Source organism: Tauraco erythrolophus, chromosome Z, assembly GCF_009769465.1.
Source record: "Tauraco erythrolophus isolate bTauEry1 chromosome Z, bTauEry1.pri, whole genome shotgun sequence".
Lineage (NCBI taxonomy): Eukaryota > Metazoa > Chordata > Aves > Musophagiformes > Musophagidae > Tauraco > Tauraco erythrolophus.
In genome coordinates, this window is record NC_141496.1 from 12,742,090 (window position 1) to 12,767,862 (window position 25,773).

General features: G+C 59.7%; 2 protein-coding genes across 14 annotated transcripts; both read left to right on the top strand.

The window, feature by feature from the left end:
* The first annotated feature begins 185 nt into the window (after positions 1-185).
* Positions 186-14,466, top strand: TPM2 (tropomyosin 2). 12 transcript variants are annotated; one of them, XM_086629692.1, is made up of 9 exons: positions 186-393; positions 1,342-1,467; positions 7,862-7,995; positions 9,323-9,440; positions 9,564-9,634; positions 9,880-9,955; positions 10,622-10,684; positions 11,008-11,077; positions 14,162-14,466. In XM_086629692.1, exons 1-9 carry the CDS (start codon positions 280-282, stop codon positions 14,242-14,244), a joined length of 855 nt encoding a protein of 284 aa, XP_086485818.1. In that variant the 5' UTR covers positions 186-279; the 3' UTR covers positions 14,245-14,466. The 12 variants fall into 12 exon arrangements, with proteins under 12 accessions (XP_086485818.1, XP_086485820.1, XP_086485822.1 ...); XM_086629694.1 differs by lacking the exon at positions 9,880-9,955 and adding an exon at positions 10,418-10,493; XM_086629696.1 differs by lacking the exons at positions 9,880-9,955; positions 14,162-14,466 and adding exons at positions 10,418-10,493; positions 12,910-13,305.
* A 3,511-nt stretch (positions 14,467-17,977) lies between these two features.
* Positions 17,978-25,249, top strand: LOC104370915 (aph-1A gamma-secretase subunit). Of its 2 annotated transcripts, XM_009978004.2 has the most exons (7): positions 17,978-18,090; positions 21,263-21,433; positions 22,834-22,907; positions 23,079-23,201; positions 23,550-23,677; positions 23,958-24,081; positions 24,309-24,378. In XM_009978004.2, exons 1-7 carry the CDS (start codon positions 17,978-17,980, stop codon positions 24,344-24,346), a joined length of 771 nt encoding a protein of 256 aa, XP_009976306.2. In that variant the 3' UTR covers positions 24,347-24,378. The 2 variants fall into 2 exon arrangements, with proteins under 2 accessions (XP_009976306.2, XP_086485172.1); XM_086629046.1 differs by lacking the exon at positions 23,550-23,677 and having other exon boundaries at positions 24,309-25,249.
* Positions 25,250-25,773: the final 524 nt, after the last annotated feature.

Genomic DNA, 25,773 nt, shown 5'->3' on the forward strand with positions numbered 1-25,773 from the left:
CCGTGCCCGCCGGGGGTGCCGGCCCCCCCGTCCCGCTCGGTGCGCTGGCCGGTGGCGAGCCTATCCCTAAAAGGTGCTGGCGGGCGGTGGAGGAGGTGCAGGGGCGGCCGCCGTCCGGCGCGGCCCCTCCCCGGCTCTTAAGCGGCGCGGCGGGGCTGCGGGGCTCAGTGCCGGTATCTCTGTCGCCTCTGCCGGTACTCCTGCTCCCTCTGCTCCCGGGGCTCTCGCTGCTCCCGCTGCTGCCGGTACTCCGCGCCCTGCTGCCACCTCGCCGCCACCATGGAAGCCATCAAGAAGAAGATGCAAATGCTGAAACTGGACAAGGAGAATGCCATTGACCGTGCCGAGCAGGCAGAGGCTGACAAGAAGCAGGCGGAGGACCGCTGCAAGCAGGTGGGTGCCCCACAGAACCCCCCCAGCATTGCCCAGGGACCCTCTGCCCCAGGGGTGTTCAGGCCCAGCAACCCTGTCCTGCGGTGTGTCCAGCCTAGGGACCTTCCGCCCTAGGGGTGTCCAGCCCTATCCCACTATGTGTTCAGCCTGGGGATCCTTCGATCTAGGGATGTCCAGCCCCACGGACTCCCATCCCTCTGGGTGTCCCTAGCCTGAGGATCATCTGCCCTAGGGGTGTCCAACCCCAGTGACCCTGTCCCACTGAGTGTCCAGCCTGGGGACCCTCCACCCTAGGAGTGTCCAGGCCCAGCAACCCCATCCCACTGAGTGTCCAGCCTGGGGACCCTCTGCCCTAGAGGTGTCCTACCCTGAGGACCTTGTCCTGCTGGGTGTCCAGCTTGAGGACACACGCTCTAGAGGTGTCCAGCCTTTGAGATTTCACCCCACTGGGTCCCTATCCCTAGGGACCTCACCCCACTGGGTTCCTGTTCCCAGGGACAAGCACTCCAGCCTGTTGTCCCTGACCGCTCATGTTGGTCCCCTCAAACATGCCTTATCTTGGTGGGACACCCCAGTGCCACCTCCCTAGCCCTATGCCAGGGAGACCCTTGGGAACAGCCTACTCCCAGTGCAGCCACACAGAGATGAGGACTTTCTTGGTTTCTCCCGAAGCTGTGTCCCCAAGTTGGAACCTCTCCAGTCCCCTAAGCAGGCAGGGAGCCTTTCACTCCCTTACCCACACCGGGCTCAGTGATGCTGGGGGCTCCTCTGGCCAGGGAGACCAAGGGCTTCCCAAGGATGTGTGGCCCAAAGTTGACAGAAGGAGCGTGTCCATGTGCTCCTGCTGTGCCCCAAGCCTGGGCCTCCCCAGGAGGATGATTGCCGTCCCCAGCTAGCCTTGTGGGCACTGCCATCCCCCCTGACCCCCGGCCTCTGTCGCTTCCCCAGCTGGAGGAGGAACAGCAGGGCCTGCAGAAGAAGCTGAAGGGCACGGAGGATGAGGTGGAGAAGTACTCCGAGTCTGTCAAAGAGGCCCAGGAGAAGCTGGAGCAGGCGGAGAAGAAAGCTACAGATGTATGTAGGCGTGCCAGCAACTCTTCCCCTGCGCGGGTGCCAGACCTCGGGGCGGGGGGGGGGGGTGAAGGAAGAGGGGGGCCTTATATGGAAAGCGTCCTTGGGGAAGTCAATCAGGATCCCATTCCTGCGACACTGACGCTGAATCAAGCTGAGATGCAGGGCATGGACCAGACGGATCCTGCTCAGGGTAAAGGGGCCAGGCAAGCTGCGGTGGGCACCGCTTGGGCAGCTGGTACTGCCTGGAGCTTTGTGGGCAGCTGCCTGTCCAGCTCTCCAAAGCTAATGGGGACGAGTGTCCTGAGCTGTGTTCCTGGTCCCCGGGCATGTGCCTGCGCAATGTAGGAAAAATTCTGTGGCACTTTGTAAACTGTGGCAGGGAAACAAGAAAGAGTACTGAAATGGAAAAACCTTTGCTCGTGGCCAGCTGCCAAGCACTGGCTGCAAGGAAGGATGCTCAAAGTGCCCAGACTGGGGGGAGCTTGGCCATTTGGGGGTTCAAAGTGCCACCCTGTACCCTAGCAAGGGCAAAGCCAGGAAGTTTTATTTAGTGCCGTGACTGATGGTTCTCCTGGGAAAAGGATCCCACCGAGGAGATGTTAGGAAGGTGTTGAAATTGGCTTGTGCCTGGCCAGGATGAAGGGTGGAACAGCTGTGTGCAGCCACAGAGCCACTTGGGAACGGGGTATAACGACCTGCAATGCCACACAGGGTATTTGACACCCTATAAATAAATCCTCCTTTTGATAGCCAGTCCTTCTTTGATGAAAACCAACTCTGGAAACTGGAGGAGAAGCTAAAGGGGAGCCGACTGGAGCATGGCCAACAGGGCATGGCCAGGCTTTTTAGGATTGAGAACAAAAAATCCAATCCCAGCTGGTTTATGGAGCTAAATGGGGGAGATGCGTCAAATCTCTGAGGTGGCCGCCAAGGACAAGGGTGAGCAGACAAGGACGAGCAGCAGCACAAGTCCCTGGCATGGCCTGGAGCCCCCAGCATTGTTTGCTGACCCTACAGGCCTGCCCTGCTTTAGTTAGATACTAAACCAAGTAATTAAAATATGGAAAATCCTCTGGAAGGGCATATTTATCCCAGCGTGGGGCAGGCACGTCAAGCTGGGCAGGTCGGCTGACATGTGTAGTGGGGTCCATACTGGCCTGACTAGATCTGTGCTGGTGCAGGGGCAAGGAAAACTCAGTGTGGGGTCTGGCTGAGTGTGGGTGGGACATCCCCAGGTGGGGCTCAGAGGAAGTGGCAAACGGTGGCTCTGGGCAGATGTTGGCCATGGGGTGCGGAGGACCAGTTTGCTGCTGACAGCAGGCTGTGCCATGCTGTCCTGAGCAGGGAGGGTCCCTGTCCCTGCTCGTCAAGTCTGCGGGCTTCGACGCAGACAGTCCCATACCAGCAGATATGGGTGACAGGAGCCACTGACTTCTCCAGGGAAAGGCTTGAGGGGAGGCACAGTGAAGGAGCAGCACTGGGGAGGGCAGGCTGCCTGTGGCAGGTGCCACGGGCAGGGCTTGGAGCCCATCAGCAGCACAGCCTGGGTCCATGCTGAAGCCTGGACAGGCTGCACCGCGTGTGGGGCTCTGGGAGTCACCAGGTCCCTGCACCAGGGACTTGAATGTGCTGACAGCACTAAGTGCCAGGGCTGGTGTCACCTCCTCCCCAGGCAAGGCACAGCACAGCTCTCGGCTCCAGTGGAGGAAGTGCAGGCTAGACCTCCAGAGCCCACCTGCCCTCCTCCCTGGGGACCCCCGCGCCTCCCTTGGCTGCCAGGATAGGGTGTGCCTGTGAGCACAGAGCATCCCTCAGCCAGGTCAGGGCCCATTGCAGTGGTCCAGGCAGGCTCCTGCTCTTGGCAAAAATGTCAACAAATGCCTTAAAAGAATAAATCTCCCCCCACTCTGGCACTTCCCTGCCTCTGGAACTTGGTGGCAGCGCACGAAGCCCTCAAGGACTGCATTAAGGGGTGCAAAGAGACCCTCTGGGCACTTGGAGGGGAGTCAGATGATGGCACAGACTGAGGAGGGCCTGACACCTAATTGGCAGCTCCACATCACCGGTGGCCCCTTCCCGGCAGTTCTGTGAGGCCACCGTGGCCCTGCCACCTCCTTGTCCCCAGGAGTGACAGCCCACCGTGCTCAGGGCATGGTGCAGCTGGGACAGCATCCTCAGAGAGTGGCCTGTCCGCAGCCACCACAGCGGGGCCCAGGGAAATTTTGCTATTCCCGGGTCATGATCCCGAAAGCTTCACCCAAGTTCCCGCCCTGGTTGCTCTCCTCGGCTGAGACTTTGCTCTTATTTGGCGATTCCCCGAGCTGGTGGGAGGGAACGGGACTTGGCTGGGAAGTGACTGCATCCTTGGGTGGGGCCAGAGCAGGAGGCACCCAGCCTGGCCACCACGGGACCAGGGTGGCTGTCCCCCCAACCTGCCCCTCGCCTGCCTGCAGCCAGCTCACCCCCGCCTCACTGCTGCCAGGGACCCTCATTTCTGCTCTGGGCCCCATGTGCCAGCTTGGGAGTGCTCTTGGCACCCAGGCATCGGGCTGGGAGCAAGGCAGGACCAGCCAGGACTGAGGGCAAGTCCGAGGCTGTGTGCTCCCAAGAGACCTGCAGTGCCACCTCTTCCACCGCTGCTTGGCAGGAGGACGCAGGGCTCTGCCAACAGTACAGCCAAGTGCCCCCAAGGACCCCTGGTCCCATAGCCGAGAGCAGCTGACAGGGTCAGCCCGGGAATCGGTGCCCTTGGAGGCAGCTGTGAAGCGCAGCCAGGGCTTCCCTGGGAGCTGTCAGAGCTCCTTAAGGGAGGATTGAGTGTCACCAGTGCTGGCCCATCCTTATGGATCAGGGTATGTGCCCCAGCCAGGGTGCAGAGCAGGGAGTTGAGGACTGGCCTCCTCTATAGCGCAGAGCCCCCGGCGCAGCTAGGGGTGCAAGGGGCTCCATGAGCCCCATGCGTCTCTGTGGGGCTGCCAGCCAGGTCCTTACTGGGGGAGCGGATGCCAAGGGGCTGAGCAGGATGGCCGCTGAAGACCTGACTGTGTCCCAGGGCTCCAGCCCCAGGTAGCCCAGGAGGGTGCCCAGGAGCGGGCTCTGCCCCATGCCTCTCATTGGCTTACCTATGGCCCCTATGGTGCAAAAGTCCATGACCCCCCTCAGTTCAGCAGCAGGGGCTGTGGGGGGCAGAGCTTGGGGAGCACCCATGGACACAAGGCTCCTGTGCCCCTGAGGCACACAAGGGCCAGACTGTGGCACTCCCAGGCTCCCGGGGCCCCTTTTTCCCCAGGGAAATGCACTCCCTGGGCTCCTTTCCATCACTTGAGGGGATTTCAGTGGGACTGCGCACCCCTGCCTGAGGGGGAGCATCATGTACCCTGCCCAGGGAGGCGACTATGTGCTGTGCCTTGAGGGGGGCTGTCACCCCTATCCTGTGGGGCACTGTGTGCCCTGTCTTGAGGTACCGTGTGCCCTGCCAGTGGGGACTGTGCATCTGCCTGGGGAGGACGCACCATGCACCCTGCCCGGGTTTGGGGGACAGTGTGCCCTTCCCAAAAGCTGGTGCACGTCTTGCTGTGAGGAGGCAGGGACAGTGATCCCAGTCTGGGGAGGACCAGGGGGGCACATATGTCCTTATTTTGGGGTGGGGCGACGACGACTGTGCACCCCTCCTGATGTGGGGACCGTCCCCTGCCGGGGGTGAGCACGGTGCACCCTGCCCAGGGGTCTGTGTACGCTGCCCGGGGGAGCGGCGGCCCAGGTCGTTCGGTGGCAGGCGGAGGAGGAGGAGGAGGAGGAGAAGGAGGAGGAGGAGGAGGAGCAGGAAGGGATGGAGGCAAGGGCGGGCGGCGGGAGCGGCGGCTGCCTGAGCGCTTCCTGGCCGAGCTAGGCAGATCCCACAAAGGGCTCGGCGGCGCGGCTTCCCCGCCGGCAGTTCCCCGCCATGGCCGGCACCAGCTCCATCAACGCCGTCAAGAACAAGATCCAGAGCCTGCAGCGGGTGGCCGACCAGGCGGAGGAGCGCGCTGCGCACCTGCAGCGGGAGGCCGATGCCGAGCGGCAGGCCCGGGAGCGGGTAAGGGCCGCCGGGAGGGGGGTGCGGGGTGGGCGCGGCGAGGCGGGGCGGGGGGCGCCCCGGCAGCTCCCCGGGATGCCCCACCGGCTCCGGCCCCGCCGCCGGCATCCTTCGCCGCGGGCTGGTGCTGGCCACCCTCCCACCCGCCTCCCCTTGCCCTGGAGCGCCGGGAGGTTCCGGGGGAGCTGGAGGGCGCTGCCGTCCCGGAGCCGCGGCAGCTGGCGAGAGGTCCCGGGGCAGGGGGCTTCGGGCTGCGTCGCTGCCTCTGGGGTGCCTCCTCCAGCTGCGTGGGTCTTGCGCGGGATGCTCCGTGCGGCGGCGGGGCTCCCCAGGGCTTTCCCGGCTGGCAGGGCACGGCGCAGCGGTCAGCGGCCAGCTCTGCCTTGGCTCTCCTTGGGGTCGGGCAGATCCTGGGAAAGGATCCCCTCCCTCCGAAGGCGGCCGTGCGCACAGCTAAAAATCCCACGCCCAGGCTCTTGTCTGGCTTCCAGCGGGCTGTGCGGTCCGGGCCGCAGCAGTGGCAGAGCCTTCGGCTCTCCAGCGTGTTCCTTCACGGGGACAAGCCACCCCTTCGTGCTGCCACAGGCCAAAATTTCCACTTTGGCAGTGGGATGGCATTTCCAAGCTGCAGCTTGTTCCTGGTTTGGCTTTTTTTATTGTTGTTGGGGCTGTTTTTTGTCTTTCCTGTGCCCACTCCTTTAACATCCTTGCCATATCAGGAGAGGCAGAGCTGGGTGCGGTACCCGGGTTGTTGTCACTCGGGCTGTGTGTGGAGGAAATGGCCCCTTCCTGCAGCCACAGATCGGGTTCCTCAGTCACCGGGAGCTGCCAGAGAGCTCGTATTCTCAAGTGTCCATCCGGGCAGCTCTGACCCACTTTGGGGGTGATTCCCTGGGAAAAAAAGTTCCCACCAAGGGGAGGCAGATGCCACAGGCAGAACATCGCCTTGCAGAGGCCAACCCCATCTCCCCGTTGGGTGATTTGGCTAGGAATGAGCTCTTGGCGAGCCCGGAAAAAGGATGTTCACAGGGCGGAGGCAGCTGTTGTGCCAGCTGTGGGACTGGCTGCCGTTCTGGCATGCCACTGGGCTGCCCCGCTCAGAGAGGTGCTGGCTGTGCCTGTCCCCACCCTGCTGATTCGCCACGGGGGACCAGGGATGCTCAGTGGGGCCATGCACAGTGACAGGCACTCGCTGCTCTCTGACCCCCTGCTCGGCCGGTGGCCCCCGGGGCATTCCCGGCATTGGAGCACAAGGCCAGACAGGGCTGGGCACTGCAGCTGGACAGGCCTGCTCCAGCCTGTGAATAAGCTGGAGACGTTATCCACTGGCTTTTTGCATGTCTCCCCACATCTTGGTGCGCAGGGCTGCTCCCCGTGGTGAGGTCTCATCGCTGCCCATCCCTCTGCACCCAGGGTTTGTCTTCCCTGTAGCCCCCGCAGTGGGGAACAGGGCTGGGAGCTGCTGAGGCAGCATTTGCCGGCAGCGGCAATGGAGCGGGAGGCATTTACCAAACAGAAAGAGCACAGAGCCTGGTGTCAAGGGGCTGGCGGGGGTCCAGGGCCACTGCTCCCAGCTGGCCCCAGCTCCCAGCCTGATGCTAGAGGAGCCTGGGAAAAGTGGGGGGTCTGGGTCCCATGGGCCCCAGTGGCCACAGCTCAGACAGGCAACAGCCCGATGAGGGCAGTTTGCTCCATTGCCCCCAGCACTGTGCTGTGCATCCTTGGGGGTGGGTGCCGTGCTCACCTTCAGGCTACCCAGTTGCACAGAGCCGGGGGCGGCGGGGTGGGGGGGGGGGCAATGGTGATGGTGTGAGGTTGTTCCCGCAGGGGAGGCTCTTGGCTCACTCAGCCTTCTCCACAAACAGGAAATCCACAAGTGGCTCTGATCTCCTTTTCAGGAGAGAAGCCATGCAGGGCATTCCTCCCCCTTTACTCACTGCTCTGCAAACCCCAAATACCATCCCCGTGATGGCACGGGTGCTCCAGCCACCCTACCCCAGCAAACGCACCTCGTTCCTCTCCAGGGTGGGAGCCGGAGGTGTGAGGATGTGGTGGAGGGGCTGCACATGCCAGGCTGGGGTTTTGTGGCCAGGAGGAGCCAGTGTCAAACAGGGAGCTAGGAATGGAGAAAACCCCGTCATCCCTATAGAAAGGTGAGGGGATGCGTGGTTGGGCCTCTCATTCCAGTGAGTGCTGGCTTGTTGCGTGGTGCCAAGGGGTGTTCTGGATAGCAAATGCAGAAGTAACTACTGATATTGCTCTTTCTTATACATATGTGTATGAAACGTGGGGTGACCAAGGGATTTCTGCTCCCCCCAGGCTGAGGCCGAAGTGGCTTCTCTGAATCGCCGTATCCAGCTGGTGGAGGAGGAGCTGGACCGAGCCCAGGAGCGCCTGGCCACTGCCCTGCAGAAGCTGGAGGAGGCTGAGAAGGCGGCTGATGAGAGCGAGAGGTGTGATGGGGAGCAACAGCGGGGATGGCATTGGGTCGCCACTAATTGCAGGCAGCCCCCTTGGCTTTGCAGTGGGGTCCTTCTGAAGTGACCCCGTGGATGGGGTTTGTGTTGGTTTTCCTGCAAACCCTGAAGGGAGAGAGCAAAGCCACAATGCAGAGAAGTCCCCCAGATACAGGCATTCTTAAAAAGGCTTTGAAATTTCCAGGGCACCCATGAAAACTTGAAAAATTTGATCTGGTGTTTATACAAATACCAGGCTGTAGCCAAAGACAGAGGGTGCTTGGAGCCTGTGTTCCACCCCAGAACAGCCTCCTCTGCACGAGAGCTGAACGACAGCCCAGGGAGGGACATCCGTGCCTGGGAACTAAGGTCAGCTTTTGAGACCAAACAAGCCTCATTCAAAACAAGTCCTGCAAGGTGTGTTGTCCCATCCTTGCGACAGGCAGGTTTCCCAGGCAGGAGCCATGCAGTTGAGGGCACTCAGGTTGTACGGGAGTGCCTGGACATGTCGCAGCGTTCCTGACAGTTACGTGAGCTCTTCCCTCCATTGGCAAAGACTAGTTTGAGCAGCAGAATCTGAGGCCGAGGTAAAAAGTCTGCAGAACTCCCTGCCATGGGGGTCCACAGGGGTTTGGTGACCCCTTGCTTGTGAACATCAGCCCTGAATGAGAAAATGGCTTTAAACTGAAAGAGGGTAGATTTTGATTAGATCTAAGGAAGAATATTTTCACATTGAGGGGGATGAGGCACTGGAACAGGTTGCCCAGAGAAGTTGTGGATGCCCCATCCCTGGAAGTGTTCAAGGCCAGGTTGGACGGGGCTTTGAGCAACCTGGTGTAGTGCAGGATTTCCCTGTCCATGGCAGGGGGGTTGGAACTAGATGATCTTTGAGGTCCCTTCCAACCCAAATATTCTATGATTCTATGATTCTATGATTCTATGCGATGTTTTCTAGCATTTTGTAAAGGTTGCCAGCCCATCGGCTGCTTTTGTGGAGGTTGCAGCTGGCTCATCCTGGGCTGTGTACATTTTTTCCCTACCAGATAAGAAGTTCAGGACCTGCCTGATTGAGAGGCCCCATAACCGCATCTCCTCGCTCTGGGACATGGTCCTGGGGCCAGCTCCTCTGCTGTAATTGTGTGCAGGAGCATCCTTGGAGTACCGCTGGAGTGACCCTACTGCGTGGGGTGGCCAACAAGTGCCAGCATCCCCAGGCAATGTCTCATGTCTCTGAAGCTGGAAGATGGCAGGGTTAGGGTACAGTGGGCAGGCAGGAGGTGCAGGTGCCACGGCAGTAACGTCTTTTGGCTTGGGCTTTCCTCAGAGGCATGAAGGTCATCGAAAACAGGGCCATGAAGGATGAGGAGAAGATGGAACTCCAGGAAATGCAGCTGAAGGAGGCTAAGCACATAGCAGAGGAGGCTGACCGCAAATATGAGGAGGTGCGTGTCCCCTTCCCCCAGTCCTGATCCCGCCAGCAGCACCTGGGGCCACCTCCTCACAGACCTGTGCCTCCGTCTGCGGCAAGCTCAGGGCCAACGCTTGCCTCTTGCTGCCGTTGACAGGTCGCCCGCAAGCTGGTCGTCCTTGAGGGAGAGCTGGAGCGCTCAGAGGAGAGGGCAGAGGTGGCAGAGAGGTGAGCTGGGCTCCTGGTGGGCGGTGTGCAGGGGTCCCACGCAGCCCTTGCCCCAAGTCCCTGGCAGCTGTGGGGACAGGGATGTCTGCGTGAGGACGGGGATGTCCCTGGGAGCGGCAGGGTCTGCCATCAGGGTGGTCCCTGGGCTCACAAGCTGGGGGCAGGGGGATGCTGGCCCGCTGGCAGCACATCCTTGACCCTGTTCTCTGCTGTCCTTCTGCCGGGGTGCCCCTCTTCCACCCCAGCCGAGTGAGACAGTTGGAAGAAGAGCTGCGGACCATGGACCAGACTCTCAAATCCCTCACTGCCTCAGAGGAAGAGGTACTGGGGCAGGGGCGCGGGGCGACGCGCAGCAGCCCCTCTCTCTCTATCACTCTCTCTTGAACCATGTGAGCCACGTCTCTCCTCTCTGCACCGCTGCCTCTGCCACTGACCTCCCCTCGCCTCCCGCTCCGGTGGGCGCAGGCTGGTCACACTCCTCTATCCCTCCATGCCTGCTCTCCTCCTTGGTGGCGCTGGCAAGAGCCCGGCTGGTGGTGATGCACAGGGTGTCCGTGTGAGGAGGCACAAGGAACGGGTGAATGGACGTGTCCTGGCAGCACCCACTCGCAGCAGCTCTGCTCTTCCTCCACCTGCGCTGAGTTTTCTCCTCTCTCAACTTGTTCTCTCTCTTTCTTTCCTTCTTCCCCATGCCTCTCTCCATGCTCTTTCCACTCCCTCCTCTCTCCTCCACCTGCCCCTTGGCCCTGCTCCCCTTCCTGGCGGCCCCTGCTCGGGATGTAGTAAATGTGGTGACCTAGAGGAGGAGTTGAAAATTGTCACCAACAACTTGAAGTCCCTGGAGGCTCAGGCTGACAAGGTAGGACCTGGTGGGTTGCTGGGGCTGGGCAAAGTGCGTGGGGTCTGGGGGTGCTGAGGTGTCCTGCTGGGGTGAAGGACGGCTGGAGGCGTCCCATGGGGCTCACGGGCACCTGTCTGTCTCTGCAGTACTCCACCAAGGAGGACAAGTACGAGGAGGAAATCAAGCTTCTAGGGGAAAAACTGAAGGAGGTAAGGGGTGTGGGGCCAGCACTGGATCGGTGTGGGCATGAGTTTGCCATCCCGTAGGGGTTTTGACCCTGTTATGCCCTTGTCTTCTCACCCTTCCCAGAACTGCTGCCCTGCAGCGTGGCAGCTGCCTGAGTTTGGGATGCCCTTATGGGAGGCATCAGCCTGCTCTGGTTTAGAGTGTGGGGATCCACAAGGCCCTTGTCCCTTGCCTTTCTCAGGGTGTGAAATGAGGAAAGCAGATGGGGCAGATTTGAGGTGCAAAGCAGCCTGCACCATCCCTGTCATGCCCCGCTGCTCACCCTCTCCCTCTAACGCTTCCGCAGGCTGAGACTCGAGCAGAGTTTGCTGAGAGGTCTGTAGCGAAGCTGGAGAAAACCATCGATGATCTAGAAGGTAAAATGTCCCCGCCGGCTCCGTGTCCCTCTTTCCCAGGGAGCACTTGCAGGGACTTGCTTGTGGCAAGGCTGGACAGGGCTTGGCCGGGGTGAGGGGGTGGGCAGGGGTCCTGGGAAGGGGGAGGCTGGATGTCGTGGTGTCTGGTGTGGGAGCACAGAGCTACTAGGGTCTGGGCTCTGCCATTGGGTAGGGAATAGGGCCACATCCACGCCGTCTATGCCCACACGCTCCCGCCGCCCTTGGCCCCCCCGCTCACAGCCACTCTCTCTCTCTCCGCCACCTGCTCCCCACCCTGCACCACCACCTGCCCCCCACCCGCCCCCCCACCTGCAGATGAAGTGTATGCGCAGAAGATGAAGTACAAAGCCATCAGCGAGGAGCTGGACAATGCCCTTAATGACATCACCTCCCTCTGAGCCCCTCGCCGGGCACCAGCACTGCACCCCCTGCCTGTCTTACCCCTCCCCAGCTCAGCTGCTTGCCTGCCTGGCCGCCCCACCACTCTCCCTGCCTCTTCTATCCTCCTCTGTCCCCTCCATCCTTCCTAGCTTATGCCTGTCCATTGGCTCCTTTGGGACAGGAGCCAGCCAAGGGTGTTCTCGTAATACCCTTTTCTGGGAGGAAACAAGGTGTGGGTGATTAGGGGTGTTTGGCAGGACAGGGTAGCAACCCCTGGGACCCCCACGTGCTGGGGGACAGTGTCCATGCAGTTGCAGGTCTGTGCCCCCAGCATTGCCTGGTGGGGAACAGGGCTGTGCCCAGGAGCCCTTTGCTCCAGCAGCTCCCTCCTTGGCTCCTCAGCAGCATGAGCACTGCAGACCCAGCAGCTCTAGGGCTGGGGGCCACCTGCCCCCCACATCCCCCCCAGCAAATCTCCCCAGTGCTGTTTTTCTGGACCCAGGGTGGGGAGGACCTGTACAGGGGAAGCGGCACCTCCATCACCAAAGCTCAGGCCCAGGGGATATAGGGTTGGGTCTGGCAGCACAGGCAGCCCTTCCCCAGGCAGGCAGGCAGCCCCCAGGCTCCTGATGCTCCCGATGCTCCCTCGCTTCTGTCCTCTGCACATCTCTCTTCAGTTTGCATTTCATGACTTCTTTTATGTTCTGTCCCTCTGGGTTACTAAGTCAATCTCAATAAAGCATTTTCTTTCCTTGGTTTCTCCTTTGTTTTTTCATGCCACTCTGTCCCTCATCTCCTGTCTGTCTCACGCGGGTGCCAGCAGCGGGATGGTAGGAGGTGGTTGCAGGCAGCTTGCAGCTGCATGACCCTTGGGACGGCCGTGGCTGAGCCCTGAGCAGCTCCTGTGCTGCCAGGCTGAGCGGGACGGGGCCCATTGTGGCTCGGCCGAGGGGATGACCTCTGCCACTCCCTGGCTCTGTTACACAGCTTTCCTCATCTCGTGCCATCTTCTCCATGGCTCTTTTGGCCTGAAATGGCAGGGTTAGACCTGGTCGTGTCCATTCCCCGTCCCCACTCCCAGATGTTGCCTGCAAGCAGTGGTCTCAGCCCTGGCATCTCTCCTGCATCACCCTCCCTTAATGAAGGAGCTCACCCTACTGTACAGCAGCGATCCCTAAACGGGTCCCTGGTCCTCCTCTTTCCTCAGCATCCTACCCTGCCCCACAACCCAGTTCCCAAATTGATGGACCACAGCTCTGTCTCTGCCCAGGGACCAACTGCCTCCTTCTGCCAGCCCAGCTCTCCCCCACTGCTGGCCCAGAAGCTGCGGGATCTCCAGTGAGGGCTTTGGGGAACGCTGTCTCTTTTCACTAACTTGCCTTTCTCTCTCTCTCTTCCCTCTGCTGCGCTGACGTCTCCGTTTTCTCTAGAGCGCTCCCGGCAGGAGGCCGAGAAAAACCGTGTTCTCTCTAATGAGCTGCGGGTCATCCTTACCGAACTTAACAACTGAGCTGCCCAGAGCTCCCAGCCTTCTGCACCCAGGCTGCCACCAGCCCCACTCCCTGCCCTGTTTTGATCAGGCTGGCTCAAGGCTGGGAGCCTCTGCCTGCTCCCTGCTGGGGCTAGGCAGGGGTGTGGAGCCTTGGCTTATCCCTATGGGGGTAACTGACCTGCTTGGGGGGCACAGGGAGCCCCTCTGGAGTTGATCGGTTCTTCCTGGGAGAGGAACAAGGGTTTTTGTGATGTCCTGGGATGCCCATGCAGTCATTGCTGTCCCCTGGCATCAGCCTGGCCCCACTGGGGAGGGATGCAGTGGTTTTTATCACTGCCTTCCTCCTCTTGTCCTAGGAGTTGGCAGCCAGCCTCTTTCTCCTCACTCTGGTCACTCCAAACTGTGCAGGGAGGATACCCTCAGAGTGGGGTCCCTGCAGGGTGCTGGGAGGGCTGGGATAGAAGCTGGGACCCAATCTTGGGGCAAGAGACAGGAAAGAGTCCCGCAAGGAGTGCTGGGAGATGGGGCTGGTCAGGCAGTTCTTGTCTCATCCCTATCTCTAGAGGTTTGGAAGCGAGCGCTGGAGGAGGCTGCCTTGGCAGTAGGCTGCTTGGCAGAGCTTGTCTCCGCAGCCTCATTAGCTCTGCTCCTTCTCTTTCTGCTGTCCTCTCTGCCCAGTTTCCTGGGCTGCTGTCTCACTCCTCTTCTTCATGGAGCACCGTTGGGTCATGCAGGAGGCACTGGCTCTCCTCTTTCACTGGCCAAGGGTTTGTGCATGTGCCCATGGCTGGCTGGTGGCGATACCCCAGGGCAGGACGTGCTGGTGGCTGGCCAGGGAATGATACCTGCCAGTGGTACCTACACCACAGTGGGCCTGGCCGTGGGCAACGGGACACCAGGGGAGGATGGAAATGCTGAAGAACAGGGACTGCCTGCCCCCAGTAACCAGCCCGGCTGGCCTGGCCGCCCCAGCAGGTCCTGGGGCGGCTGGGCTCATTGCTGCCGACAGCGGGGCTGCTTGTGTGGACTCTGCTCCATGGGGATGCCCCGCTCGGCTGGAGGCTGGCACCATACTGAAATGTCTATGTGTGTGTGTGTCTGTGCTTGGTGTGGTGTGCGTGGGTCCGGCTGCACCTGGGTGCACTTGGGCTGTGTCTGTGTGTGTGGCTGGGTGTCCCTTGTGTTCACAGAGAGTCTGGCCAGTGCCAAAGAGGAGAATGTGGGCATCCACCAGGTCCTGGACCAGACCTTGTTGGAGCTGAACAACCTCTGAGCTGCCCTGAGGAGTCCCTATCCCTCTTCCCTACCCCACACGTGCACCTCACTGGCATGCTCAAGACGTCATCAGCTGAACTGCGTCTTGGCCAAATCCACACACCCATTGAGAAGGGAAGCCCTGCAGTCTTGCACCAGGGCATGGGGATATCTTGTCTGTGCACAGCCTGACTGGCTCTGTCCTGTCTTCATGTTCAAATATTAAAGCAGTTTGACAAGATGGATGTGTGCACTTGGTCTTTGTGGGTGAGATGCAGGCTTTGGGAGGCATGGTGGGGGTCTCCCTGCCCAGTTCTTGCAAGGAGGCTCTGCAGGGGCTTGTGTCCAGAGTGGGTATGGCCTGTGTAAGGATGTCCTCTGCAGCCATGGGGAGCTGGGAGTGATAACACACGCAGTTTGGGCTGCATTCCCTCACCTCCAGCACTTCCTTGGGATGCACAGGAAACTTCTGCATCTCAAGCTCAGTCCAAACTGGCCATCCTGTTCAAATGCGCAGTGATAGACGTATGTCACTGGAGTGTCCCCCTCCACAGCCATCATACTACTTACTTGGGGAATCCACAAGGTCTTTCTCCATGGAGTCTGCTTCACGGCTCATATTCATGATACTATCTGAGCATGCATACAAGCGTGTGACCATGCATGCGCACATTGTTAATTATCAGGGCCTCCTCCAGGTCTGTGGTTAGCTGCTTACCCTGTGTACTAGCTGCATTTTTTATTATCAGTCGCTGAACGGCTGCCCGAGGCACAGCTGTATAAACTCGCAAACATCAATGCAGTAGGCAACCACTTCCCAAAGCATTCAGGCAGTTTGCTCCTGGCTTGCTGTATTTTCTCCAATGCAAAAAGCAGAGCAGCAGGATGTGCCTCATCACTGTCACCAAATTGAGCTGGATTCCCCAGGGATGCCCAAAGTCATGATCTAGTCCTACTCTCCGCTTCAGACCCCTCTGTGATACGTGCTGAGCCCTGCTATCCCACGCTACCCAGCAGATATCCCTCTAGGAGCGCAGCCTCATGCTGCCAGGAAACATAATTCATGCTGACCCCTTGCTAAGCCAGGCCATCGCCTCAGTGAGCGGTGGCAGGGATAGCTTTCGTTGTCTGCTTTCCTTTATTGCTGTGCCTCTCAGCTCAGGAAAGGAAAGTGGTGAGATTGCACCTCTTTCCTGCCCAGGTGTTGCCGGCCTCCTGCCCTCCCCCTGGCCCAGCAGCTTTGGTTTGTGGCTCTGAGATCTTGTCCTGCAGTGAAAAGGGCTTCCCTCACATAGGGTGCTTATCTTCTGGTTGTCCTCCCAGGCTGTGAGACCCACTGGGAGCCACAGCCTCGCTTCCTGGGATGTGCTGGAAGGAAGGACAATGCACAGCATCCTGGCCTGCTGAGCAGGCCCTGCACAAGGGCTGGAGGTCCTCCTTGGGTCTGCCTTGTTTTTCCACAGCACGTCAGCTGAGCCATTCCTTTGTTTGGTCAAAGCACCTTCCAGGCAGGGTCTTGTCTGGCTGCGAACAAAACAAGAGTGCAAAACCACCTCTTCTCCGGGAGCCTTCACTCCACACTGCAAACAAGCCTGCCCTGCGCTCCTATCAGGGTGCGCCCCCAGCACCCAGCCTCTGAGTGCCCTTCGCCTTCCTGCTGGGACAAAGAGCCCTTTCACACCCAGTGTTTCTCCCCATTAGCTGCTGCTGTTGCCTCCTGGTTCGGACCAGTCCATTTGACTTAACCGTTTACACCCTGCTGCAAAGGGATATTTTTTCCCTCTGAATTTTCTGTGGTTTGGCAGTGAGATCCCAGATGCTGCGCCTGGGTGATGCTCTGCGCCAAAGACTTGAGGCTATCTGTCACGGTTCAGCAAAGCTTCGCATTTTCTCCATTGTCCCACACATCTCCTTTGCCCTGTGGCACTGTAGGAAGATGGAGGCCAGGGGAAGCTCCAAGAGGCCAGGCACAGCGGAGCCACTGGCAGGGAGGCTCGACCTGAAGGTACACTCATCTACCCACACACATCACTGAGACCCACCCTGAGGACTGCAGTGCCTGGCTCCTCCTCTCTCCCTCCCCTTGCACTTCTGTGGAATTTCAACCTTTGGATTTGTTTGTCTTGGCCTGACAGACTGAAGATCTCTCCCACGAGCTTTCAGCCTTGGTGCGGGCTGCCACTCCATCGATAAACCACCACATTAACCTCTGGCAGCCTCTCACCTCTTGCTCTCTTCTCCAGTTTTCTCGTTGCTCTGGTGCCTCATCTCACCTCTGAATCCTTCCTGCCCAATACTCTTAACTATGCATTGGAGAGGAAGTACCACACAAAGAGCATCACAGGCACATTTTCATGAGACAGACACAGACCGCCAGCATCCTCCAGTCCCTCCCTGAATTTACAGCCCCATATGTTTGGGTGAGGGTGGGAAGAGCCACCTTGCTGAGCTGTGTGGGTTCTGCAGGGCTCTGGGTGGTTTTGGAACAGGTCAGGCCACCGAAAGCCAAGCGCCGCACCAAGCTCCCAGTTTCCATATCAACAACACTGATTTGTTGATCTCCTCAGAAGACAAGGCAGCTGTAGGAAGACACAGATGACCATAACCATGCAGCACTGTCTCCTTTCTGTACAAGTTACCTACATCCCGTACACAGTTCTCAGTACCACGACCCACATCGGGGCAGCGCTACCCGAGCTGTCAGTGCGGAGCAGGCAGCGCAGCAGCAGCAGGGCTGGGGGAAGGGGTACATGTGGCCCCCGCTCCACACGCTTTGGGGTTGCAGAGGGTCTTGGGGCAGCACTGATGCCCCCAGTGCAGGCTGCGTCCCCATGGCAGCACTGATCCCCTCAGTGAGGGTCATGTGCCCCGGGACAGCACCGATCCCCTCAGTGCGGACCGTGTCCCCCATGACAGCACCGATCCCCTCAGTGCGGGCCGTGCTCCCCGGACAGCACCGATCCCCTCAGTGCGGGCCGTGTCCCCCATGACAGCACCGATCCCCTCAGTGCGGACCGTGTCCCCCATGACAGCACCGATCCCCTCAGTGCGGACCGTGTCCCCCATGACAGCACCGATGCCCTCAGTGCGGGCCGTGCTCCCGGGACAGCACCGATCCCCTCAGTGCGGACCGTGTCCCCCATGACAGCACCGATCCCCTCAGTGCGGGCCATGTCCCCCATGACAGCACCGATCCCCTCAGTGCGGGCCGTGCTCCCGGGACAGCACCGATCCCCTCAGTGCGGGCCGTGTCCCCCATTACAGCACCGATCCCCTCAGTGCAGGCCGTGCTCCCGGGACAGCACTGATCCCCTCAGTGCGGGCCGTGTCCCTGTGACAGCACCGATCCCCTCAGTGCGGGCCGTGTCCCTGTGACAGCACCGATCCCCTCAGTGCGGGCCGTGTCCCTGTGACAGCACCGATCCCCTCAGTGCGGGCGGTGCTCCCGGGGCAGCACCGATCCCCTCAGTGCGGGCTGTGTCCCTGTGACAGCACCGATCCCCTCAGTGCGGGCCGTGCTCCCGGGACAGCACCGATGCCCTCAGTGCGGGCCATGCTCCCGCGACAGCCAGAGGGCCCACTCCGGGACAGCACCCACGCCCTCCGGTTCCCGCCCCCCCCCCCCCCCGCCCCAGCGCGCCGCTTCCGGTAGCGGCGGCAGCGCGCGCAGGCGGCGCGTGACGTCAGGCGGCCCCGGAACAGCGGGAGAGGCGGAAGGGGTCGGCGGAGCCGATCCTGTCCGAGCTTCCGCCATGACGCTCGCCGTCTTCTTCGGGTGCACCTTCATCGCTTTCGGGCCGGCGCTCGGTCTCTTCCTCTTCACCATCGCCCGCGATCCGCTGCGCATCATCATCCTCATCGCCGGGTCAGTGCCGAACCGGCGCCGCGGGGAGCGGTGTAGGCGCGGAGGGGGTACTGATATCGGTAGTGGTGCGGGAGCGGTACCGGTACTGCTGCCAGTGTGGGAATGACGGGCAGTGGTACCAGTACGGACGTCATGGGGCGGTGATACCAGTGCTGGTACTGGTACCAGTATCATGCAGTCATATAATCCTGGAATGGTTTGGACTGGAAGGGACCTTAAAGATCATCCAGTTCCAACTCCTCTGGCATGGGCAGGGAAACCCTCCACTGCACCAGGTTGCCCAAAGCTTCATCCAACCTGGCCTTGAACACTTCCAGGAATGGGGCATCCACAACTTCTCTGGGCAACCTGTGCCAGTGCCTCACCACCCTCTGAGTGAAAAATTTCTTCCTTATATCTAATCGAAATCTCCCCTCTTTCAGTTTAAATCCATTGCCCCTGGTCCTATCACTACATGTCCTTGTAAAAAGTCCCTCTCCATCTTTTCTGTAGGCCCCCTTTAAGTACTGGAAGGCTGCAATAAGATCACCCCGGAGCCTTCTCTTCTCCAGGCTGAACAGCCCCAACTCTCTCAGCCTGTCTTCATAGCAGAGGTGCTCCAGCCCTCGGATCATCTTTGTGGCCTTCCTCTGGACCCACTTCAACAGCTCCATGCCCTTCTTGTGTTGAGGACTCCAGAGCTGAACACAGTATTCCAGATGGGGTCTCATGAGAGCAGAGTAGAGGGGCAGAATCACCTCCCTTGACCAGCTGGCCACACTTCTTTTGATACAGCCCAGGACATGGTTGGCTTTCTGGGCTGCCAGTGCACATTGCCGGCTCATGTTGAGCTTCTCATCCACCAGCACTCCCAAGTCCTTTTCCTCAGGGCTGCTCTCAATCCATTCTCCGCCCAGCCTGTACTTGTGCTTGGGATTGGCCTGACCCACATGCAGGACCTTGCACTTGGCCTTGTTGAACTTCATGAGGTTCACACGGTATGGGAACAATGTGACGTTGGTACCATTGCCGGTACTGGTTCCAGTATGGGAGTGATGGGCTGCATGTACCAGTGTTGGTACTGGTACCAGTATGGGCGTGACAGGGGCGCTGATACTAGCATGAGCGTGATGGGGCGTGAATACCAGTGCCAGTACTTACACCAGTATGAGCGCAATGGGAAGCTGATACCATTGTGGTACTTGGACCAGTATGGGCATGAAGAAGCACTGGTAGAAGTGCTGGTACTGGTACCAGTATGAGCATGATAAGGGCACTAATACCAGTATCAGCACCAGTGCCAGTATGGGCGTGAGCTGGGCACTTGTACGAATTTCAGTAATAGCACCAGTTTTTGTGTGATGGTACGCTGGTACCAGTGCCTTTATTGGTACCAGTATGAGTGTGACAGGGGTACTGGTTCCAGTAGGGGCGTGATGTGGCACAAGTGCTGGTGCTGGTACTGGTACCAGACTGGGCATTACAGGAGCATTGGTACCAATGCTGGTACTGGTACCAGAATGGGTGTGATTCGGCACCGGTAGCAGTGCTGGTACTGGTATCAGTATGGACGTGGCAAGGGCACTGATGCCAGTATCAACACTGGTACCAGAATAGGCATGACATAGGCACTTAGGCGAGTTTCAACAATTGTACCAGTTTTGGTGTAATGGTGTGCTGGTACCAGTGCCTTTACTGGTACTGGTATGGGCATGACAGGGGTGCTGGTACCAGTATGGGAGCAATGGGGTGCAGATGGTAATGCTGGTACTAATACCAGTATGTGCATGATGGGTCACTGTACCAGTGCCAGTGTTGGTACCAGTATGGGAATGATGGATCACTGTACCAATGCCAGTACTGGTACAAGTGTGGGTGTGATGGGACGCAGGTACCAGTGCCGGTACTGGTACAAGTATGGGCATTCCAGGGGCGCTGGTACCAGTATGGGTGTGACAGGGGCACTGGTACCAATATGGGCATGATGGGGCACAGGTACTAGTGCTGGAACTGGTACCAGTATGGGTGTGATGGGGTACTGGTTCCAATACTGGTGTGAAGGGGTACAGGTGCCAGTGCTGGTACCGGTACCAGTATGGGTGTGACAGGGGCACTGGTTCCAGTATGGGTGTGATGGGGCACAGGTACCAGTGCCGGTACTGGTACCAGTATGAGCATGATGGTGTGCCAGTACTGGTACCAGTATGGGTGCAATGGATCACTGGTACCAGTGCTAGTACTGGTATCACTATGGCTGTGACAAGGGTGCTTGTACCAGTATAGATGTGACAGGGACATGACTGGTCCTGGCAGAGGCGCAACAGGAGGCACGGTGATGATGCTGTTGTGGGTACGACAGGAGGACTGGTACCAGTACTCATACTGGTGCTGTTGCTTGTATGACAGGGACACCAATATCGTTTCTCTTACTGGTATGGTGGTGGGCTTGTTAGGGACACCGGTACTCAGGCTGCTCGTTGTGGTCATGACAGGGGCACTAGTACAGGTGGTCCTACTCTTGAGAGTGTAACAGGGGCACCAGTATCTATGCTGGTACTGGGACCATTGTGGGCACAGCAGGAGCACCGGTGCTTGTACTGCTACCATGTGGGCATGACAGGGTGCTCATACTGGTGCCATTCTTTGCACAATGGTGGCACCAGTACTGTTACTGCACTAGTATCATTGTAGTCACTGCATGACATGGGCGTGATGGAGAGGACACTGGTATCAGTAATGGCATGAAGTCAGTAGAGCACTGGTACCAGTACCTGTGTGGGATTGGTAGTGGTACTGGTGAATGTGTGCAGAGGGGCACTGGTACCAGTAGCGCTGTGGGATAGGTATGGTATGGTACTGGAAATGGTACCGGCATGGATATGAGCCTGGTACAGGTACTGGTGTGGGCACAACGGGGACACTGGTGCCAGTTCTGGTTACCAGCGGAGGAGGAGTGCGGGCACAGCAGCGGTACCAGTGCGGGCACCAGCTGACCACCACTGGTACCAGAACGGCACTGGTGCCGGTAGGAGAGTGGGCAAGGCTGCGGCACAGCTGTCAGTGCCAGTGCCAGCACAGAGGGTGCAGGCATAGTGCCGATGGGCGCAGGCATGGCACAGGCACGGGCATGGCACTGGTGCCAGCTCTGGTCCTGGCGCAGCACCAGTGCCAGCAGTCGCTCCCTCTCTTGCAGGGCTTTTTTCTGGCTGGTGTCGCTGCTCCTCTCCTCCCTCATCTGGTTTATTGCGGTTAAAGCCAGCGACCCCCGGGATGAGCGGCTGCAGAAGGGGCTCTTGATATTTGGGGTGATGTTCTCCGTGCTGCTGCAGGAGGCCTTCCGCTTCCTCTACTACAAGCTCCTCAGGTAAGGGCATCTCCCACCCTGTGCCAGTGCTGCCGGGTGGTCTTCCTGTCCTCCTGGCTGTGGCAGGTGCCGAATTTCAGTGGGGAGTTCCTGGGCTGTGGTGGGGAGCCAAACGTGGCACCTCTTGGTCCTCACTGGGAGCATGCAGGTGGCACCTGTGTTGGTGTGTTGACCTCGAGTGGGCCTCGAGTGGTGGAGCAGAGCAGCCCTAAGGTCTGGAGGAGCCAGGGCTGAGGTGGCTGGTAGTGTCTCCCTGAATTCAAGACAGGTGGGCTGTGGGTTTGGGCTGCTGCAGGACGTGTCATATCCTCTGGGCTCTGGCAACCAATGCCAGCAGTGCTCCCACAGCCCGGGGGGATGCCAGGCACCGGGAAATGCCCACTTTGCTGCATGGGGGACAGAGGAGGGTTAGGGATCAGCCTCTGCCTCCTGGCAGATCTTGTTCCGTTCTTCGAGACGGTTTGGTGTGAGCAGGGACAGCCTGAAGGTGGTTTTGAGGCTCCATGGGGCGGCATGTCGCTTCCAGCCCCGTGCTTGGTGCCCTGACCAGCACAGGGCAAAGTCTCGGTGCAGACGGATGGACAGGTGCTGCCCCGGGGCCGAGCCGGGCAGGCAGACAAGAGAAGGTGGTGCAGGGGTCGGCATCCCTCGTTTTCCCCAGCCTTCCTGGCTGGCTGGGTGCGGGCGAGGGGCTGGGTGAAGGCCAGGGGGGCCGGGTGCATGGTCTTGCACCGCTCCCTGCTGGGAGCAGGGTGCTGCCAGAGGTGGGCAGGCAGAGGGTAGCAGAGCTCCACGGAGCGGCCTCTGGCACAAAGCACTGTGTGTCATTCGCCTTGTGGGTCTCCAGCTGCAGGCCCTGCTGTCCTCCCCACGCAGGGGAGCTGTCTAGTGTCCTCCTCACCTGCCACACCTCTAGCTGATAAAAATTACGAAGCCTGACAGTTTCTCCTTCCAAAGAATTTTTGTAGTTTTTTGAGCTCCTCCCTGCACCCCCTCCATTTTTTTCAACATATTCCAAGAGTATAAGTGCTGAGATGAGGTATGCCCTCCCGGCGTGCGCCTCCTGTGCTGGTGCTGGGCCTGTTTTCGCTACGGGGGCATTGCTGGCTTTGCACCCAACATCCCACTGGCTCCGGCCCCGCCTGGCACTCGAGTCTTTCCGTGGAAAATCTTTTTTATGTGGCTTCACGTGGTTTTCATGTGCGTGGTTTGTCTGCTGGTTCAGGGCGGTCGTGCACGTGCTTTCACAGCGGATGTTGCAGTTTGGTGATGGGGAGGTTACCAGGAGAGTGGGATGGTGCAGAGTGAGACTCTGGCTCCTGTCTGCTCCATCCTGGTGCTGCACCATGCCCCGGGAGGTGCCGGGCTGTGCTGGGCTCCAGTATGCTCTCCCCCCACAGGAAGGCCATTGAGGGGCTGGTGGCCCTCAGCGAGGATGGCTGCTCCCCCATTTCCATCCAGCAAATGGCATATGGTGAGTGCCACATGGAGCGGGACACCCCGACCACAGTGCTGGGCTGAGCCTGGGCAGGGCTGTGCATGGTGCTATAGGGGAGCGGGAGGTTTTTTACCCTGAAGCTGGCTATTTGGTGCATGGGGATGTCCTTGGGTGGCTTAGGGTCTGATGGTGTCCCTGTCCTGGCAGTTGCTGGTGTGGGCTTCGGGCTCATGAGCGGCGCCTTCTCCATGATCAATCTCCTGGCAGACGCATTAGGGCCCGGCACCGTGGGCATCCATGGGGACTCACAGCTCTACTTCCTGACCTCAGGTGAGCGACTGGCACCCTTCACCCGTGTCTGTGCCACCACAGACGTGGCAGTGCCGGGGGTCTGGAGTCTTCTGTCCATGCTGTCCCCTCCATGCTGCACTCCTTACCCATCGGAGCCCCTTACAGTCCCCTGTCACATCTCTGTGCCAGACCCTTCTTTCTGTCCCCTGTGATCTTCCCTGCTCCTCTCCCTCATCCCTCCAACACCTGAGGTCTGCCCCAGTACCACCCAGTCTGGCCCAGCAGTGCCCCTACTCTCCTTCCCACCTCCTCTCCATTCCTCCATGAATCTGTGGGCCAGATCAGGGCAGGTGGTTCCCCAGTGACACCCTCTACTGCTCCCTGCAGCTTTTATGACCATGGTGCTGATTTTCCTTCACACCTTCTGGGGAATCCTCTTCTTCCACGGCTGTGAGCATCGGCGCTGGTGGGAGATCACAGCAGTCGTTCTCATGCACCTCGCTGTTTCAGGGTCGGTGAGTAGCTGGGAGTGGAGCTCTGCGTGGGAACCTATATTCAGGGACAGCCATGGTGTGTGCTGGTCCCCATGCTGGGGGGAAACAGCCTTTGGCACTAGCAAAGCAGTTGGGTCTGGGGGACTTGCAGCTTGCCCTTCACAAACTGAATCCCAGAGCTGGTGTCCCCTGTCCTGCTCCACTCATCAAGGTGGTGACACTGCCACCTGTCCTGTCCCTGTCCTCTCCTGCTCACTCATCCCTCTCTCATGTCACCCTCCCTTCTCCTGTCTCTCCCCAGACGTTTTGGAACCCCTTGTACGTGGGCAGCCTGGTACCCTCCTACCTGCTGATGGCCACCGCTGCTGCCTGGGCTTACCTGCTCTCAGGCGGTTCTGCCCAGAACCTACGGCGCTTCCTGCTCTGTAAGTTCTGGTCTGTAACAGGGATAGGGGACCCTGCAGGTTCCTCTGGGTATGAGGACCGGTGATGGGGTCGGGAAGGGGTGTTCAGGGGGCTGGAGCAAGGGTGTCATCCCCTTGGCTGCCAGACTGGAGGAGACGCTGGGCTTCAGGGCTGTTGCCTCTCCTGGGGGAAGGGGATGGAGTAAGAACTCTGGTGAAAACCACCCCTCTCCTCTCGGTTCCTGCAGGTCTACGGAGCGGAGCCAGTCCCCAGCTGGGATCCTGAGGCCCCACAGGATGTTCCTGTCCCCAGCCACCCCTGCCCTCCCCTCCATCCTGGCGACAAGAGCAGCTGTCACCTTCTCTGCAATATCTTTTCTCCTGGACTGGGGGACCTCAGCCAGTCCTGGCCAGGCAGGCCCTGGGGTCTGGCTGTGGCAGCCAGCTGACTGTTGTGGCTGGGGCTGGCTCGCTCCAACACCCCTTGGGAGAGCCCCCGGAGAACAGCTCAGTTTTGGGGGACTTGGCTTTGCTGGCCCTGCCGCGAGTGGAGCCCCAGTTAGCCTGCCTGGGAAGGACGCTACCTTGGACTGCTGGAGGCCTGAGCCCAAGGAAACCCACCAAACTGCTTCTCCCCCCCGCCACCGCAGATGTGCTGCCCCCTCTGCCACCGGGGCGGAGGCCCCCGCATCGCCTCCTCGCCATGGGGTGGAGGAAGCAGCTTTGCAAAGCGCTGCCGTGCTCTGGGTCAGGGCTGACCACTGTGGTGCTACTTTCTCTGCTTCTTTGCCCAGACTTGCTGCCCAGGGTGCCATGGCCCCGGTGCCGGACTGCGGTGAGCCAGCATCCTGGTGCAGGGGGGATAGTGCTGGGGGACCCAAGGGAACTGGCAGCACCCAGGATGGGAGGAGGACAGGGAAAACACTACCCAAAGGGCCCAGCAGACATGGAGGGTAGTGTAGGGCTCAGGAAAAGATGCAACCCCAAAGCTGGTGCCAGGACAGCTTGGGGAGGGGATACAAGGGGCCATTCCAGAGGATCATTGCCCTCTTCTGTACCTGGATGGGGATTTTCAGGCAGGCACCGGCCCTGGTGCTGTGCCACAGGGCTGGGAGGGAGAAACTGCCATTGGGCTCAGGGCTGAGAAGGTGGATTTTTCCACAGTGGGCTTTTATACCAATAAAAAGGAGTACCGCAGACAAGCAGGGCTATGCGTGGTCAGTGGCGCTGCCCTCGTGGGGAGAGGACAAGCACCCTGCAGCAGTGGTGGCAGTGGCTTCTGCTGGTGTGAGCAAGAGGGGGACTGACAGTTGCAGACCTGAGTTACCTGTAGGTCTTGCTCCTGCTCTGTCTGTCCTAATGGAGGCTGGGCTCTACTTTTACTGCCTTGAGGGGGAGGCTACTGAGAGCTGAAGACCTGCACGTTCCTCCCTTCTCCTGGACCTGGTCTGTTTCTCTCCCTGGGGCTTGGCTCCAGCTACACTGGAGCCACCAGGAAAGGTGGGAGGCAGATCATAGAATCATAGAATGGTTAGGGCTGGAAGGGACCTTCAAAGGTCATCTAGTCCAACCCCCCTGCAAGGAACAGGGATATCTCCAACTAGATCAGGTTGCTCAGGGTCTCATCCAACCTGGCCTTGAACGTCTCCAGGGATGGAGCATCCACCACCTCTCTGGGCAACCTGTTCCAGTGTTCTACAACTCTCATGGTAA

What these genes read in the sequence shown, in the direction of transcription:
- LOC104370915 (XM_086629046.1), top strand. Translation starts at nt 17,978, where the DNA reads ATGACGCTCGCCGTCTTCTTCGGGTGCACCTTCATCGCTTTCGGGCCG. An exon ending in CTCTACTACAAGCTCCTCAG is followed by an intron (nt 21,434 to 22,833) that starts GTAAGGGCATCT and finishes CTCCCCCCACAG; the next exon opens with GAAGGCCATTGAGGGGCTGG. An exon ending in CCTACGGCGCTTCCTGCTCT is followed by an intron (nt 24,082 to 24,308) that starts GTAAGTTCTGGT and finishes CGGTTCCTGCAG; the next exon opens with GTCTACGGAGCGGAGCCAGT.
- TPM2 (XM_086629692.1), top strand. Translation starts at nt 280, where the DNA reads ATGGAAGCCATCAAGAAGAAGATGCAAATGCTGAAACTGGACAAGGAG. An exon ending in CGGAGAAGAAAGCTACAGAT is followed by an intron (nt 1,468 to 7,861) that starts GTATGTAGGCGT and finishes TGCTCCCCCCAG; the next exon opens with GCTGAGGCCGAAGTGGCTTC. An exon ending in TCACTGCCTCAGAGGAAGAG is followed by an intron (nt 9,956 to 10,621) that starts GTACTGGGGCAG and finishes CTGTCTCTGCAG; the next exon opens with TACTCCACCAAGGAGGACAA.